This window comes from Dipteris shenzhenensis, chromosome 9, assembly GCF_047967505.1.
Source record: "Dipteris shenzhenensis isolate YYH24624 ecotype China chromosome 9, Dip_SZ_1.0, whole genome shotgun sequence".
Lineage (NCBI taxonomy): Eukaryota > Viridiplantae > Streptophyta > Polypodiopsida > Gleicheniales > Dipteridaceae > Dipteris > Dipteris shenzhenensis.
Window position 1 is genome coordinate 6,706,368 of NC_141604.1, and position 15,879 is coordinate 6,722,246.

Genomic DNA, 15,879 nt, shown 5'->3' on the forward strand with positions numbered 1-15,879 from the left:
ACTTGCTCACTGAAAACGTGATACACGTGATGGCAATGTGCTCGGTCCTAGAGTTTCTTGGTGAGTTCAATGCATGATTGGAAATTCCGACCGACTACAACTCCTTGTTGTGGCATGCCAAGTTTCGTAAACAACCGGGTTGCCTCAAGCTCATTGGACAAAAAATACCATATAAATGATCCCCTTATTGAGTGAAATGTTTTGGCACGTTGTCACGAACTTCCAAATCCTTGATAATTTCCCAATCACCGTTATAGGCTATAGCGTATAATATGGCATAGACCCAGCTTTGATGAGGTAGTGGATCAAAGAGCAATGGGGACATATGAGAAGGGACTTATTGAAGCTATGACAGAAGCGTTACCCCATCTCTTCTACACAAACTCAGCAAAGGACATGCACAATCGTGAGGTCTTCCTCAAGCTACCAACAGAACCTTACTGTATTCAAGCGAAAAGACATTAGGCATAGGACATGTAGGAAATCAATGAGACTATCTTCAGGGCGCAAATTCTACTGAAGGATTGCACCAAGAGCTTATGGAGCAGATGCTATTTTCAGGCACGTGTCAAGTGACGTTGCACCTTTAGTTCTGTGGATTGAATTCAATAATCCAAACATTGGGAAACATGCACGGACGATGCATCTTCACCTTTACAAGCAAGCAATCCCAATGACATGACCCCAATCCAAATTTCACGCGAGTTTCAAATTGGGAAGAATCACCTCAACATCGTCCGCAGGCACCAATTCCCATACAGCTAGTGTAATACTTGGGGAGCTCGAAAACCAAGAAATAGAGGGAGCAGAAAAGGCATATAGACAGCCTGAAATATAAACTAGCCCATGTGTGGAACATCTAGGAGTCGAGAAGACGTACAATCTCGTGAAACGAGATTTCTTTTGGCCAAAAATGAAAAAACATATTCATGAATATGTGACACGTTGTTTTTCATGGCAGAGCAAGTGAAGCCACGCGGACTTTTGCAACCCTTGGAAATACCACTAGGTAGGTGGGAGAGCATTTCCATGGATTTTATAGTTGGTCTGCCTACGACACAAGGTGGATATGATTATATCCTTGTGGTGGTTGATCGTCTTACCAAGATGCTCACTTCATTCCGACTAGAGAGTCTGTTAGTGCCCCACAAGTGGTGGATTTGTTTATTAAACATATATTTTGTCTTCATGGATTACCTAGATCCATAGTGTTAGACAGGGATGTTTTTGGACTACAGTGTTTGAGGCACTAAGGATTGAGTTGGGAATGAGTAGTGGGAATCATCCAGAAACGGATGGTCAGACGGAAATAGTCAACCAGACTTTAGAGCATATGTTTCATTGAGCGTGTGAAGTCTCCAACAAGGAGAACTTTCTCGCAGCTCGAGAAATCCATGATGTTTGCGTATAGAGGTGCATATGGTGAGGTCTCAGCGTCCTCGCGTAGGTCTTTGGCAAAGTGTGAGGTCTCGGGGGAAGTAGCAAATTGTGATGAAGAGATCCTCCCAAGGATGCCGTCTGATCCAAACCCATAGTAATCTAGTATGTGGATCTTGTCTCTTGGTCTCATCGCGATGAGTTGTCTCCCATGTGTATCCACTGACTATAGGCAAAGGGCATTGTGGACTCTGGTGTCTCTCTGTGTAAAAGGCTATGTCTCCACTTGTATAAGATTCCAAGAAATTCCCTGGATCTGACCATAAAGTACCATTGCAGTTCCGAAGACTGTAAGTCAGGGTCTCAGTGCTCTGAATCTCATCGATCCCGCCCCTCGATGTAAGGGGGCCACCGGATGCCCATCAGGGACCTATCAAGAGTCACCCCCCTCAGACTATTACCCACTTCCCCTCCTTGCGGGCAACATCCCGCTGTTGTATAGGAGGGTATGCCTCTCCTCTACCTGAAGGGCTCTAAGATAATCTAAATGGATCTCTGGGTGGGTATGTAAAACTGAGCATCTACATAGGGCCGCAAGGCAGGCCTGACATCTCTGAAGCGAATGATGAGAGGCTGCTCTCATTTGGGGTCCCTCCCAATGTGCCAGGCTCCCTCAATCTCGTGCACCTAAACCCCAAGGGTGGAGGTCACGAAGTCAATCGTGTCATCCATAGGGGCGGTGGCTCTACGAGGTGTCCCACATACTCTGACATTGAGGGCCTTACTGGCCCTGTGCTGCAGCTCCAAACTGGTGGCTGAAATGGTGGCCTTCACAGGCTCCTCTTTTGCAACCTCCACCCATCTGGAAGCCTCTGCAATGGGTGATTGTGGTGGCTATTTGTGCCTCCATGGCCTCTATTTCTGGTGCACCATGCAGGGCAATCACTATGGCTTCCATCTCCTTCCGGAACTGTGATAACTCTTGGCTCAGGATATCGATGAGACGGTCGTACTCTACCTCCCGTGTGCGAAGGTGATGTATCCCTAGGAGGACGTGGTTCTAGGAGTGATGGGATCATGTGGACATGAAGTGGGGTGTGAAAGGAGGCTGAATGATGGGGGGAGGAAGTGGAGCATGGTGAGGGGACGCCTGGAGTATGGGTGTGGTAGGACCAACCGAGGAGGGGAAAGGTGGCTGCGTGAGGGGTAAGGGTAAAAAACTTTGAAATATTGAGATGGTCATTGTTTGGCTGAAACTAGTAGCTGTAATGACTTAAGATAGTTCTAAATAGATTATCTTGGACTATTCTAATTACTAATGTCATGGTTTAAGAGCTTTCTTGAGAAAACTTGTTCAATTCACTCAATAAGTTGTTGGGGTAAAGGCTCTATGGCCACCCAAGTACAGTTAAGTACACTTAGTACTTTATTTGTTAAGTACACTAAGTACACCGTACTTAGTGTTGTAACCTTATCCCTTTATATAAAAGCTTCACTGTGTGCTAGGGGAGGTACACACACATACCTTTTATCCCCACACTTCTTGTTTGCTTATCCTGCTTGTGTGTGTGTGTGTGTTCTCACACTCTCCCTTCCACAACTGGTATCAGAGCCCAAACGTGGGTGTGCCCAAACGTGGGTCTTACCAGCAGTCAAGGGGCACCGCCAGCCATCGCTAGGCAGCATCGACAGCCTGCAAGAAACTTGCCCGTACCAGCTTCGTCGATAGCTGCTCCTGCTCTCCTTGCCTACCAGCCTCGTCGGTCAGCCATCGCCAGGCCCAGCCATCACTAGGCTTAGTGCCACGCCGTCAGCCAGCAGCCAACGGCACCTTCAGCTGCTAGCGCTGCGCTAGCAGCCCTTTGATACCGTGCGTCGCCAGGGCCACAGGCCACGCGGCGCCAGCCAGGGCCAAAGGCCACCGACGCCAGCGGCCAGCAGGCCACCAGCGACCAGCGGCCAGCAGGCCACCAGCGACCAGTGGCGCCAGCCAGCGGCCAGCAGGCCACCAGCAGCCAACGACGCCGTCGGCTCACCAGCAGCCACCGGCGCTAGCCCGGGCCAAGGCCACCAGCAAATCCGCCATTAGCGCCATACGTGGCCACAGGGGCAGGTCCTCACCATCTCCATCGCCGGAGAGCTCCGGGACGTTCATGATCGTACAGAAGCCCGCTTCACCTGTTTTTTGGTTCCTTCTGTTGTCAGTGAGGTAGATCTGCAGATCTACCCCTCCAATGTGAGAGAAATTCTCATTTCTGAATTGTGGAATCAAGGGGCTTTTGCAGCCACAGCCAAGCATTGGCTTCTGCACGCACATATTTGCGTATATCCTCCTGATTGGAGTTGATTTGTGCAAGGATTTGATGCATTTTATGACTTACGGGACAGTGGCAGATGCATATGAATTGGGGCTTTTGACATTGTTATGCATATCAGTGTTTGGGGAAACACCTGGATGCTTTATGTGATCAGTGGAGCTTTGGGAAAGCTGTGTATGCACTAAAATCTTCAAAATTGGCTTCTAGTCAAGGGGCTTTTGCCTCATTCAAGTTCTAAACTGTGTAACACAGTTATAGAGGCAAGAGAGAGTCTAATTCTGACAGTTTTGGACAGTTATACAGTCAATTTCTGTTGCTGTACTAGAAAGTACAGTCGGGTACTGTCCGGAGTCAATTTTTTGGACTGTAAACAGTCACTTTACTGAAGTTTAAAGTGCATAAAACAGTGCTGTTTTCACTGTTACAGCAGGGACATACATTGTGTCAAATCAAGGTACTGCTGTACTGTACTACAGAGCCTCAATTAATGCATTAAGTATTACTTTTCTGGATCTGCAGCCGGCAGGAAACAAACAGTATTTACTGTTAAGTGGGAGAAAATTGCAGGAATTAACTTTTGAGCACAACTACAAGTGCATCTGTGCACTTAGTTTGCAGGGAGTTAGGCACCCAAGTGTGGGTTATATTTTTTGCTGATTGTAATGGCTTCATCCTCGGAATCTTCTCTTCTCAATATTAAAAAGTTGCAGGGTGCTGCTAACTACCCAATGTGGAAAAAGATGGTCCTGAATGTGCTAATTCTCAGGCAGTTTCATGCTCCTATTATACACAAAGGTGTGAAGCCCACTGGCACATCTGATGATGCTTGGGCACTAGCTGATCTGTCAGCAAAGTCCATAATTGAATTGTCACTCCATGAGAGTGTTGTTTGGAATGTGGATGGTGAGAAAACAGCCTGGGGTGTGTGGAAAAAGCTACAGGACACATATGAGCAGCAGAGTGTAGCTACAAAGATATATTGGCTGCGCAAGTTCTTCAATCTGAAGATGAAGGAAGGGACCTCCATGGATGCACATCTCAATGAGTTTAATTCAATTGTCACTCAACTTGCAAATCAGAAATATGTGGTGGATGAGGAAACCAAGGGTATGGCACTCTTGATTTCTCTTCCTGAAAGTTGGGATACATTCACCACAGCTGTAACAAATGCAAACACTTTCATAAGTTTTTCAGATATCACAGGGCTGATTTTGCAAGAAGAGCAGAAGCTGAAAGCTCAAGATGCAGTAAAGCCTAACAATGCCTTAAATGCAAGGGGGAGAAGTCAGCAAAGAGGCAAATCTCAGGAAAGGGGAAAAGGGAGGAGCAAGTCCCGCTCCAACAAAGATGTTGAGTGCTACTACTGTGGCAAAAAGGGACATACTAAAAAGCAGTGCTTTAAACTGAAAAATGATAAGAGAGACAAAGCCAAAAATACTGATGTGTCAGATGCAAAAGCAATTGTACCAGTAAGCAATGGAAAGAGCAGTGTGAAGATTGAAGAGCTTCATTCTACACACGGTTATGACAGTGAGGGAGAGGTTCTATTTCTCACTACTTTGGATGCTCATTCTCTCCATGCAGGAGATCTTGCAGACATGCACTCTTGGATCATTGACTCAGGTGCCTCATTCCATGTTACACCTTACAAAGAATTGTTTGTAAGATATGCAGCAGGCAGTAATGGAGTCGTTTTTCTAGGGGATAATCATGCATGCAGTATTGTTGGTATTGGAGATGTCAGGCTTGTATTTGCTGATGGTACTCAGCTTATGCTTCAAAATGTTAGGCATGTACCCGAAGTCAAGAAAAATCTGATTTCTACTGGCATGTTGGATGATGAAGGTTTTGTGACCAGCTTTGGTCATGGTTTCTGGAAGGTCACCAAAGGTGCCCTGGTTGTTGCCAGAGGCTCTAAGGTAGACACAATGTATACTCTTCATGCTAAAGTATGTAATCATGCTGATATTCATGCCACCGAGCTGCCGAATATTTCTATGTGGCATAGTCGGATGGAACATATGAGCATAAGTGGAATGGAGCAATTGGCTCGCCTTGGCTACTTACCGTCTCTTAAATTTTCTGATTTAAAGTTTTGTGAGCACTGCATGTATGGTAGACAGTTACAGTGTCCTCATAAAAGGAGATTAGGACATAAAGATGCTCAACTTGAGCTTGTGCATACAGATGTGTGTGAGATGCCTAGTCCTTCACTTGGAGGTGCACGGTACTTTGTCACATTTATAGATGATTCCACAAGGAAGGTGTGGCTGTATCCTCTTCGATTGAAGAGTGATGTCTTTCCAGTGTTCTAGAAATGGCTTGCTATGGTTGAGAACCAAACAGGCAGAACACTGAAGGCTTTGCGGTCAGATAACGGTGGGGAGTATATGTCTAATGCATTCAATGCATTTTGTGATGCTAAAGGTATTAAAAGAGAACTCATTGCTCCCTACAGTCCAGCGCAAAATGGCACTGCAGAGCGTATGAATAGAACCATACAGGAAAAGTCTCACTCTATGATGTCACATGCTGCTTTACCTCATGGATTTTGGGCTGAAGCTGTAAAAACAGCAGTACACCTCATCAATAGGTCACCAAATAAAAGACTAGATGGCAGAGTGCCAGAGGAGCTTTGGACAGGAAAACCTCCTTCCTATAAGCACTTGAGGGTCTTTGGCTGCACTGCGTACGTGCATATACGCAGAGAAAATCGCAGCAAGCTTGATCCTAAGTCTCTTAAATGCATTTTTCTTGGATATGGTGACAATGGTGAGATGGGTTACCGCCTATGGGATCCTGTGAATAAGAAGCTAATACGCAGTAATGATGTCTTATTTGATGAGTCATGTATGTTTAAGGCAGCAGATAAGCCTTCTGATGCTTCAGAGGTTGACATTGATGACTCGGGACATCCTGTACAGTTCAGGCAGGCTGCAAATCAGCCACAACAGCAGCGTACTCAGCCAATGCATGATGCTGCAGCAGGTCCAAATGGACAGCCCGCAATGGCGGAAGATGTACTACGGGACATGCCACCTTTGGAAGACCTCCCAGGCATAATTCTGCAGCCTGATCTACTAGAACAGCAACCTGTTTTAGGTGAGCAGCAAGTTGGACAGCAAGACCAATGGGTCCGAAGGTCCACTAGACAAATGAAACCGCCAGACAGATTTGTTCCAGGAGCAGATTTTATTATGCTTACAGATTGTGGAGAACCTTCCTGTTACAAGGAAGCCGTGCAAATGCATGACAAAAGGCTATGGGAACTAGCCATGAAGTCTGAAATGGACAGTCTCCATAAAAATGGTACTTGGGAATTGGTGCAGTTGCCTAAGGGCATGAAAGTACTGCCATGCAAGTGGGTGTATAGATTGAAAGTCACACCTGGAGCTAAGCCAAGGTATAAAGCCAGGTTGGTTGCCAAGGGCTTTAAGCAGGAGTATGGTGTTGATTTTGATGAGATCTTTTCTCCAGTGGTTAAGATGACCACACTCAGGATTGTACTTGCTTTGGTTGCATGTGAGAATTTGGAATTATGCCAAATGGATGTGAAGACAGCCTTTCTTCACGGTGATCTTCATGAGTAGATCTACATGCAGCAGCCAGAAGGATTTGCAGTCAAGGGCAAGGAGTCACTTGTATGCAAGCTTAAAAAGAGCCTTTACGGGCTGAAACAGGCACCAAGGGAATGGTATAAGAAATTTGATACCTTCATGAAGTCCCAAGGCTTCAGGAGAAGTGATGACGATCAGTGCTTATATACCAAAAGGGCTGCAAATGGCAGTTTAATCATTCTCATTTTATATGTGGATGACATGCTTATTGCTGGTACAGCTTGTAAGGAGCTTGATGACCTTAAGAAAAGACTGCATGAGGCCTTTGATATGAAGGACCTTGGTGATGCAAATCACATACTGGGAATGCGGATATGGAGAGACAGGGGACAGCGTTTGTTGAATCTGTCTCAGACCGAATATATTGGCAAAGTATTGCACAAGTTTCATATGGAAGCGGGGAAAACCCTTAGTTCTCCATTGCCTCCGTATGTGAAACTCAGTGCAATGGACAGCCCACACTCAGATGCTGATAGGGCTGAAATGGCCAAGATTCCGTATGCTTCAGCTTGTGGCAGTCTCATGTATGCCATGGTTGCTACCAGACCTGATATTGCGTTTGCAGTGGGAGTAGTTAGCAGGTATATGGCAAATCCAGGCAAGAAGCATTGGAATGCAGTGAAAGGTATCATGAGATACCTGAAGGGCACACAGGAGTTGTGCATATGCTTTGGCAAGCGAGATGCAAAGGTGCATGGTTATGTGGATTCAGATTTTGCTGGTCATCCCGATAACCGGAAATCTACTACCGGTTATGTTTATACATTCACTGGAGGTGCAGTGTCATGGATGTCAAGGATGCAGCAGTGCATAGCCTTGTCTACTACGGAAGCTGAATATATTGCAGCCACAGAGGCATGCAAAGAGGCCTTATGGTTATCTCGGCTAGTGGGAGATTTGGGCATTACAGGTGATATTCCATTGTTGCATTGTGACAGTCAGAGTGCTATTCAGTTGGCACACAATCCTGTCTTTCATGCAAAGACAAAGCACATTGATGTGAAGTATCACTTCATCAGGGAAGTGATAGATGATAAGCTGATTCAGCTTGTCAAGATTCACACAGATGATAATCCAGCAGATCTATTGACAAAAGGCTTGCCTGCAGAGCGGTTTGCACATTGCCGACAGTTGATGGGTATAGGTTGAGCCTCATTTATTTATTTTTACTTGAGGGCATATTGCCTTTAAGTGGGAGGTTGTTGGGGTAAAGGCTCTATGGCCACCCAAGTACAGTTAAGTACACTTAGTACTTTATTTGTTAAGTACACTAAGTACACCGTACTTAGTGTTGTAACCTTATCCCTTTATATAAAAGCTTCACTGTGTGCTAGGGGAGGTACACACACATACCTTTTATCCCCACACTTCTTGTTTGCTTATCCTGCTTGTGTGTGTGTGTGTGTTCTCACACTCTCCCTTCCACATAAATAACCACCAGTGGACATCTTGTTAAGGGCATTATGAAACATTTATTTTTTGTTTCATTTCAATATCCAAAACTTTGTGGGGGACGAGTAAGATCCTCCCAATCCCTTCCATGTATTAAAATGTGTTCTTGAGGAGTCATATGTGGGAGAACCAGTAGCTTTATTATATGATCTTGGGGTCCTACCGTGGTGTTTGATTGAAGAAGCAGCTGAAATAGTATATTAAGAAATGTTTATGGTAGATCAAGGTGTAGGTTATGGCAAAGGATTATTCTTGACAAGTTGCTGATTAAGGCATGGGGTCCCTTGAGTGCTTACAAAGATAAGAAATGCATTTTGAGATTCAATGGTGCTCACTTAGAAGCTGGAGCTGCAGGTTGCATTTTATTTGGACCCCATAAGGGAAAGTAAAATTGTACAAACGCATGCATTGTTGAATATGAAAAAAGACTCTACTGCATTTGTCAGAATTTTTAGATTTGACAAATTTTCAAGGGGCATTAGACAGACTTCATTGTTACATCACGGAAATGATCGGTGTAAATGCAAAATATGGATCCTTAAATATCCAAAAAACTGCTTTATTTAAAGTGCAAGTGGAAATAAAAATGTGAAACATTTTGTGGTTGAGTGTGCGGTGTTCTATCTATGCAAATGACAAGAGGCTCATGCATGCTTATATCGTTGAGCTGTCGATCTTTAAGGATGGAATAAGTGCTTGGTATTTTGATATCTTGAAGGCAAATTGAGGGAATTGTGGACAATTTTTCAGGCAGGTGGCCACTCTGATCATTGATATATATGTACCAGGTTGTACGCAATGCAAATAAACTGGCAAATCTTGTGGAAAAGAAGAAGGGGCTGCAAAATTGGATGGATTACTATCAAATTAAAAGCTCAAGGAATGCTGATGTGCAACCAACCTTGAAGGTTTGGTCCTTTTTTAAAGTGTATGGTAGCTGAGATGCTCAATGCTGGACATACTTTCAAGAAGAGATCTACTTTCAAGAATTAGATCTCTTCTTGAATCTGTTCCATTTACTAAGTCATTTTTATCACGTTAGTCACTGGGAGTTTTGTGGTCGATGTTACAGAAAGGTTTCCTTGGATTGTGGGGGAAGAAAGTTGATGCAGTTGAATACTATAAGATGGAACTGGACAGAATAACTGAAGAGGTGAGTTCCATGGCCACATTTACAACCTTAATGCAAGAAGTTGCTTAACTTATAAGTGGAGGTATTATCTATGGAAAAAGCACAAAAAATGAAATTTCCATGGTCAAAATTCAAAACTTAATATGAATTCGTTTCCAAAACATTACTTTACCATCGTCTTTCGATTTGGCCGAGCTTCTGAAATTTTTATCTAATAAAGTTACGATATTGAAAGTGGAACAATGCATGTATACAAAATCTGGATCGCCTCTCCTACACAGGCAATAGAGCTGTTAGTTGCTCAGTCCAATTTTAAAGACGTGGGAAAAGGCAGGCACTTATTCATGATCATATCGAATTTAGTTTTTAAAAATTACTATATATTTTGTGTCGATTGCATATACATGCACGTTTGTGTATTTGCATGTATGCATGTATATATGTAAGTCTGGAAATACATATGATTTTTTGTTTAATGGTGTGCTTGCACTCACAGATTGCAGCAGAGCGCACAAGAGTTTTGGAAGATCCCAAGGCATTGCTTCCAGTTGCTTTTGTCTCGTTCAGAGCGAGATGGGGAGCTGCTGTTGCCGCTCAAACACAGCAGACCAAAAATCCTACAGCCTGGTTGACAGAATGGGCTCCTGAGCCTCGTGATGTATATTGGAATAATCTCGCTATTCCATTTGTCGAGCTCACACTGCGCAAACTAGTGATGGCAATCGCCCTTTTCTTTTTGGTGTTCTTTTTCATGATTCCGATAACGTTTGTTCAGTCGTTGGCAAACCTGAAAGGGCTTTCTAGAACATTGCCCTTTCTGAGACCGATACTTAAATTGTAAGTTTGATCCATTTCACATTTCTAGCTGTTGGACTTTTCTGATAAACGCTGGTGTCTATCGGTTATCATGCACTCATGCACAGCATAAGTTCTAAAAGTCTAGTTGCATTAATCTCTAAAATGATGCAGTCATTATTGTGTTGTTCCAGGCATATAGTGAGCTCATTTCTTCAAGGATTCTTACCTGGACTTGCGCTAAAGATATTTCTTCTTCTTCTTCCAAATCTTTTGATGTTTATGTCGAAAATTGAGGGGTACACATCATTATCATCCTTGGAAAGGAGATCTGCATCGAAGTATTTTATTTTCATGGTGGTCACGGTGTTTTTTGGTAGTATATTCACTGGAACAGCATCTCAACAGCTCCACAATTTCATCAATGAGCCTCCGACAAGGTAGAAGAAGATACCCATGCTTGGATCGTTTCAAAGGCTACACATTCTCCCTACTTGATTCAAGTTACAATGATAGTTCTTTTCCATTTGAAATAATTTGTGCCTCATTGGCGATTCTTCATGCAATAATCATCATCGATGGTGAAAAGAAAGGCTACAAAACAAAATTGAGCACTGAGTATCAACGACTTCCTATTAAAAAATTATGTTATATGTATGCCAATGTGAGGTCTATTTTTTAAAGTCATATTTTTCTTCTTTTGTATTGAGGATATTATTTGAATGATTATAGCTCATTCGTTATAGAAGGTCAAAATGTTTTAAATATCTCGTGCAAGCGACAAGGGTCAATCCTTTGGCCCGATACAAGCTATAATACAAAAATTCGTACTTTACGTAGATGCACAGATGTAAATTTAATTTAGACAATGAGGTTAACATTAGTCTTCATCTATTTATTCTTGACTACAAACTTGAATTAGGTGTAGAGTCTTACAGATAATTGATTAAGCAAATGATCAAAGTTGTGTTTTGTGGACTAGGCATGAATGTGAGGATGGGAGAAAGAATTAGCTCGAGAGATTACTTGATGGCATGTACATATTGTCTTTCAGACAAGAGACAGATGAATATAAGGAGATTTGCGATATATGTCAGGTTTCTTCAGGCTTGCAACATGGATTTGCATTGGTTTTGGGTCTGCACTGCCATTCCCTCCACCCCTTCTTCCCACAAACAACACAATTCTCATGATGCTGCTCATGAGTTTGGTCCACATTTTCTGGTGTGGCGAGTGAGGAAGCTTAGCTTGAGGTCATCGAGGGAGGGAGTGCATAATTGAAGAACAAATGAAATGGAGATTGTATGTTCTTCCCTCACGAAGTTAGACTCGTTGTATGTACATGAAGAGCGAATCATAAGAGATTGCACTGTATGGATGCCTGGAAAGCAACACTTGAGTGCAAATTGTTGGCGAATTTAAGAGAATGAGAAGCACGATGACTTGATGAAGGTAGGTGTTTGATGTATGAAGGAACGTATAAGCTTATTGAGATTAATAGGGAAAATTAGGGGTGGAAACTAAAAAATGTATAGGCGAGTTACAAATAATGAAATAGCAGGCCTCTTCAAGAATCCTCCCTGTTGCCTTGTTAGAAGCAAATTGAAGAACCTGATCCACCCCTACATACTCAATGGACTCATTCCAAATGCTAGCCAACCTCTCAGCTGGCTTTCCCTCCTTTGAATTATCAATAGCTTTAATGAAAGCTGGCCCCTCTGGAGCATGCACTGATGCCTTGCATAGAGCGGCTCCTAGTGTCACTCCATCCATCTTCCATCAATGTTGTCAACACACATTTCAGCCATATGTGGTACGATGGCGGATATGGTGCTGCTTCATATTCAGATGGCAAACTCTTTTTTTGAGGCTTGGACAACATTGAGGGATATGTATGAACTCAACAACGAGGCGAGAATCTTGGACCTCGAGACGGAGCTGAACGGCATGAGGATGGATGAAGGGGCATCGGTACAAGAACACATTACCAAGATGAAGGTGGTGCGGGATCAGCTGGTGACAATTGGTCAAAGGACGATCTCGACTAGGATGGCATAGAGGCTGTTGTTGGGAATGCCCCCAAGGAGCTATGGTAGCTTTGTGACTACTATGATAGAGGACAGCACCGGTGACTTTCAAGGATCTGGTTCCATTGCTGCTGCAACAACAAGAAGCTCAGGAAAAGAAGTACGATGGTATGGATAAGGATAACAAGGACCTGATAGCTTAGGACAGGAGCAAAGGCAAGGGCAAGGGTAAGCCTGGCAAAGGCACGCCCAAATCCGATGAAGGAGCAGACTCTTCAGATGAAGACAACAAAAAGAAGAGAAAGAAAGGGAAAAAGTGCTTCCATTGAGATGAGCTAAGAAATTTTGTAAAGGATTGCAAAAAGAAGAAGGCTAATCAGAAGAAGACTGGTGCTAGCTCAAAGTCAGAGAATTCAGCTCAGCTGGTGGTGACAGAGGAACTTTTCTTGGTGGCAACATCAAGTGCTGTTGAGATTAGGTACATGGTCCCTGGTGTTATTGTCATAATGTTAGACATTGAGGATTAGTCAGGAGAGGAGTCTGGGGTCTTTGTGAAGGTGATGGACAATGATGAGTGCCTGGAGTCATCTAGTGCTTGGTTGGTGTTGCTGAAGTAGAGGGGGATTTGTCGACAAGACCTGAGGACTTAAGGTCAAACGGATGCTATGACTTGGAGGGGGACAACAACACAGTACCATAGGTGGAGCTTCACGGTCCAGGTAATCTGGAGTTATGCCTGGGATATGATGTCTCGGGTATGTTGTTTGTTTGCAGCCCTAGTCAGACGGAGGACGAGTTGTGAAACAGACCCTGAGAGCTTGGTGCCTGGAGGACTTCAGGCTGTTCACCCATCATGAGGGGGATAGTTGGAGGATGATGGTACCTGAAATGTTCGAGTTTGAAGGCAGGTTTGTGACTAAAGGTGGTGGTGTCGTCAGGTGCCGTGGATGGACCTGTGCACCAGAATGGCATGCGAAAGTGGAACCGGCCCTGGCGGAGTATGAGCCACTAGTTGAAAAGACAAAGAAAGACTATGATGACACCAGAGTGTTCCAGAGGGCTATGACACGGGAGCTATAGGAGCATCTTCATCGGCGGAATTGGATCTAGCCAATGTGGGTCGGTGAGAGAGGGTGTTGGAATAGGGTTGGTCACCTCCCCACCTGTGAGCCCCCATATGAGGAGTGCATGGGGGGGTGGACCAAAGAATAAGAGTAGGCATAGGGCTGCCACGTGGGCTGCTATGTGGGCAGTCGAGAGAGAGAGAGGGAGAGAGAGAGAGAGACCTGGCAAATCAGGGCCACCAGGGTGGGCAAGAGTGGTGCAAGACTGCCATAGGGCTGTCCATGATGGGGAGTACAAGCATGTGTAGGGAAACCTCAGCACGCAACAGATGCAGAAAGTTTAGAGGGCCTAGGGGCTTGGGAAAGAGGCTAGATATGGGCAGGCCTGCCTGGGCCAGTGGCAGCTTGCCACGTGGCAGCATGTCACGTGGCCAGGCAGGCAGAAAAAGGCCTGCAAATGTGCCCCTAGGGAGGCTTAATAGGCTGCTGTTTTGGGCCTGTTTGAGTGCGCTGGAAGGTCTGCAAGAGTCTGCCAATTTGGGTCAGTTTTTTTTGGCAAGGGATGGCCCCTATAAAAGGGGCCCCTAGCGGCCTCATTTCCCTATCACTTGGAGCAGCCTTTGAAGGGCAGGAAGCACTAGCAGCAAGCAGCTGGGCCTTATCCAGGGCTGGATACCTACAGACTTAGCTCAGCAAGAGTTGTGCACCTAGGCTGGCTTTCTGGACAGCAAGGTGGAAGGGATCTTTGACAGAGAGTCTCAATAAGCTCAGAGGAGCATGTGGGCTTAGAGATCTAGAGGTGCCAAGCATATAGTAGGAGAACATTTGGGTATTGTGTTGTGTCCAGTTTGTGGACAGACGGAAATATATAAGTGTTGCTTCTATATTTGCCTTGATGCACAGTCTATTTGCTGCCTTGCACCATAGTTACCAGGGGGCGTCCCGACGTCTGGAACATCTGGAACGCCGTTCCAGGTAGCAAGGCTTGCCATCTTGATTGGTAATGGCCACGGCATCCTCCGTAGCCTCAAAGAGTACCGGTGCCAAGTTGTTGCTCAAGGGAATGTAAGTCCAATCAACCAACTCCAACTATATTCCCACAAATGGTTTCTGGGAAAGATGCCATTCATGCTCTTTGAGGATTTGTGTCTAATTTGAAGCTTTCCCTCATCAAGATTGGCCCCAAGTAACACAGAGAGAAATCCCAAACCTTGAGAATTGTGCCATCCTTGGGCACTAGTTGAATCTTACTAGCTTTGTATGAACACTTGATCTGGGGGATACTTGAGTCGATCTCCTAATGGCATAGAGCTACTCCGTTTGTAGTCTCCATATCCTCATCTGTAAAATGCAATGAAGAGAATCTTCATTGACCAAGTCAAGATACAAGGCCATAGTCCCATGGGGTCCAACGAATGTAAGTTAGCACACCCAACATGCATATTCGTGTTTCAAATCAAAGGACACCAAAAGGATTCCCTAGCTGTTGATTTTCTCCCAACATGTGGGGTCTGCCCTAGAAAGGCCATCTCTAAGTATGTACCAGCTTTGATGAGGTAGTGGATCAGAGAGCAATGGGGACATAGGAGAAGGGACTTATTGAAGATTCAACATGGAGTACTCTACCAAGTGCCACCTAACATGAGAGGCAACCATAAATGCCCACCTCTTCAGCGACATCTGGGCCACAAACGTGGGCAGCACTTGGTAACCCTCCTTAATTTTGATAGGCCTATGATAAGGTTGACGAAAACTTCCTAGGGGGCACCCTCCACTCACAAGGATTTGATGACATGTGGATTAGAAGGTTGTGTCAATATGCTTAGGGGATCAGAGCCAAGTCGTGTTGGAGGTCCTCCGGGTGAGCTCTTCAGCCTCACCAAATCAGTGCATTAGGGCTGCCCCCTATTAGCATATCTTTTTCTGATGTTTATAATGGCTTTGTATACTTTCTCCAAGAATGAGTAGTTGGCCTCTTGGGCCTTCATCTTACAATTAAAGCAAGAAAGAGTTTCTAAACATAGAGCATGCACATGACACTACCTTCCACATAGAGCCCTCTTTAGCTTGGAGAGAATCTGTCTTTGGCACTTGAGT

The 15,879-nt window shown here is 44.5% G+C and overlaps 1 protein-coding gene across 1 annotated transcript in view; it reads left to right on the forward strand.

Moving 5' to 3' along the window:
- LOC147898129 (hyperosmolality-gated Ca2+ permeable channel 1.2-like) overlaps nt 1-15,879 on the forward strand; it is a 56,987-nt gene that overhangs the window by 1,726 nt on the left and 39,382 nt on the right. Inside the window, 5 exon segments of the mRNA XM_087378858.1 lie at nt 9,483-9,542; nt 9,545-9,672; nt 9,837-9,917; nt 10,393-10,733; nt 10,886-11,131. Of these exon segments, the coding sequence (XP_087234984.1) occupies nt 9,483-9,542; nt 9,545-9,672; nt 9,837-9,917; nt 10,393-10,733; nt 10,886-11,131 (856 nt within the window).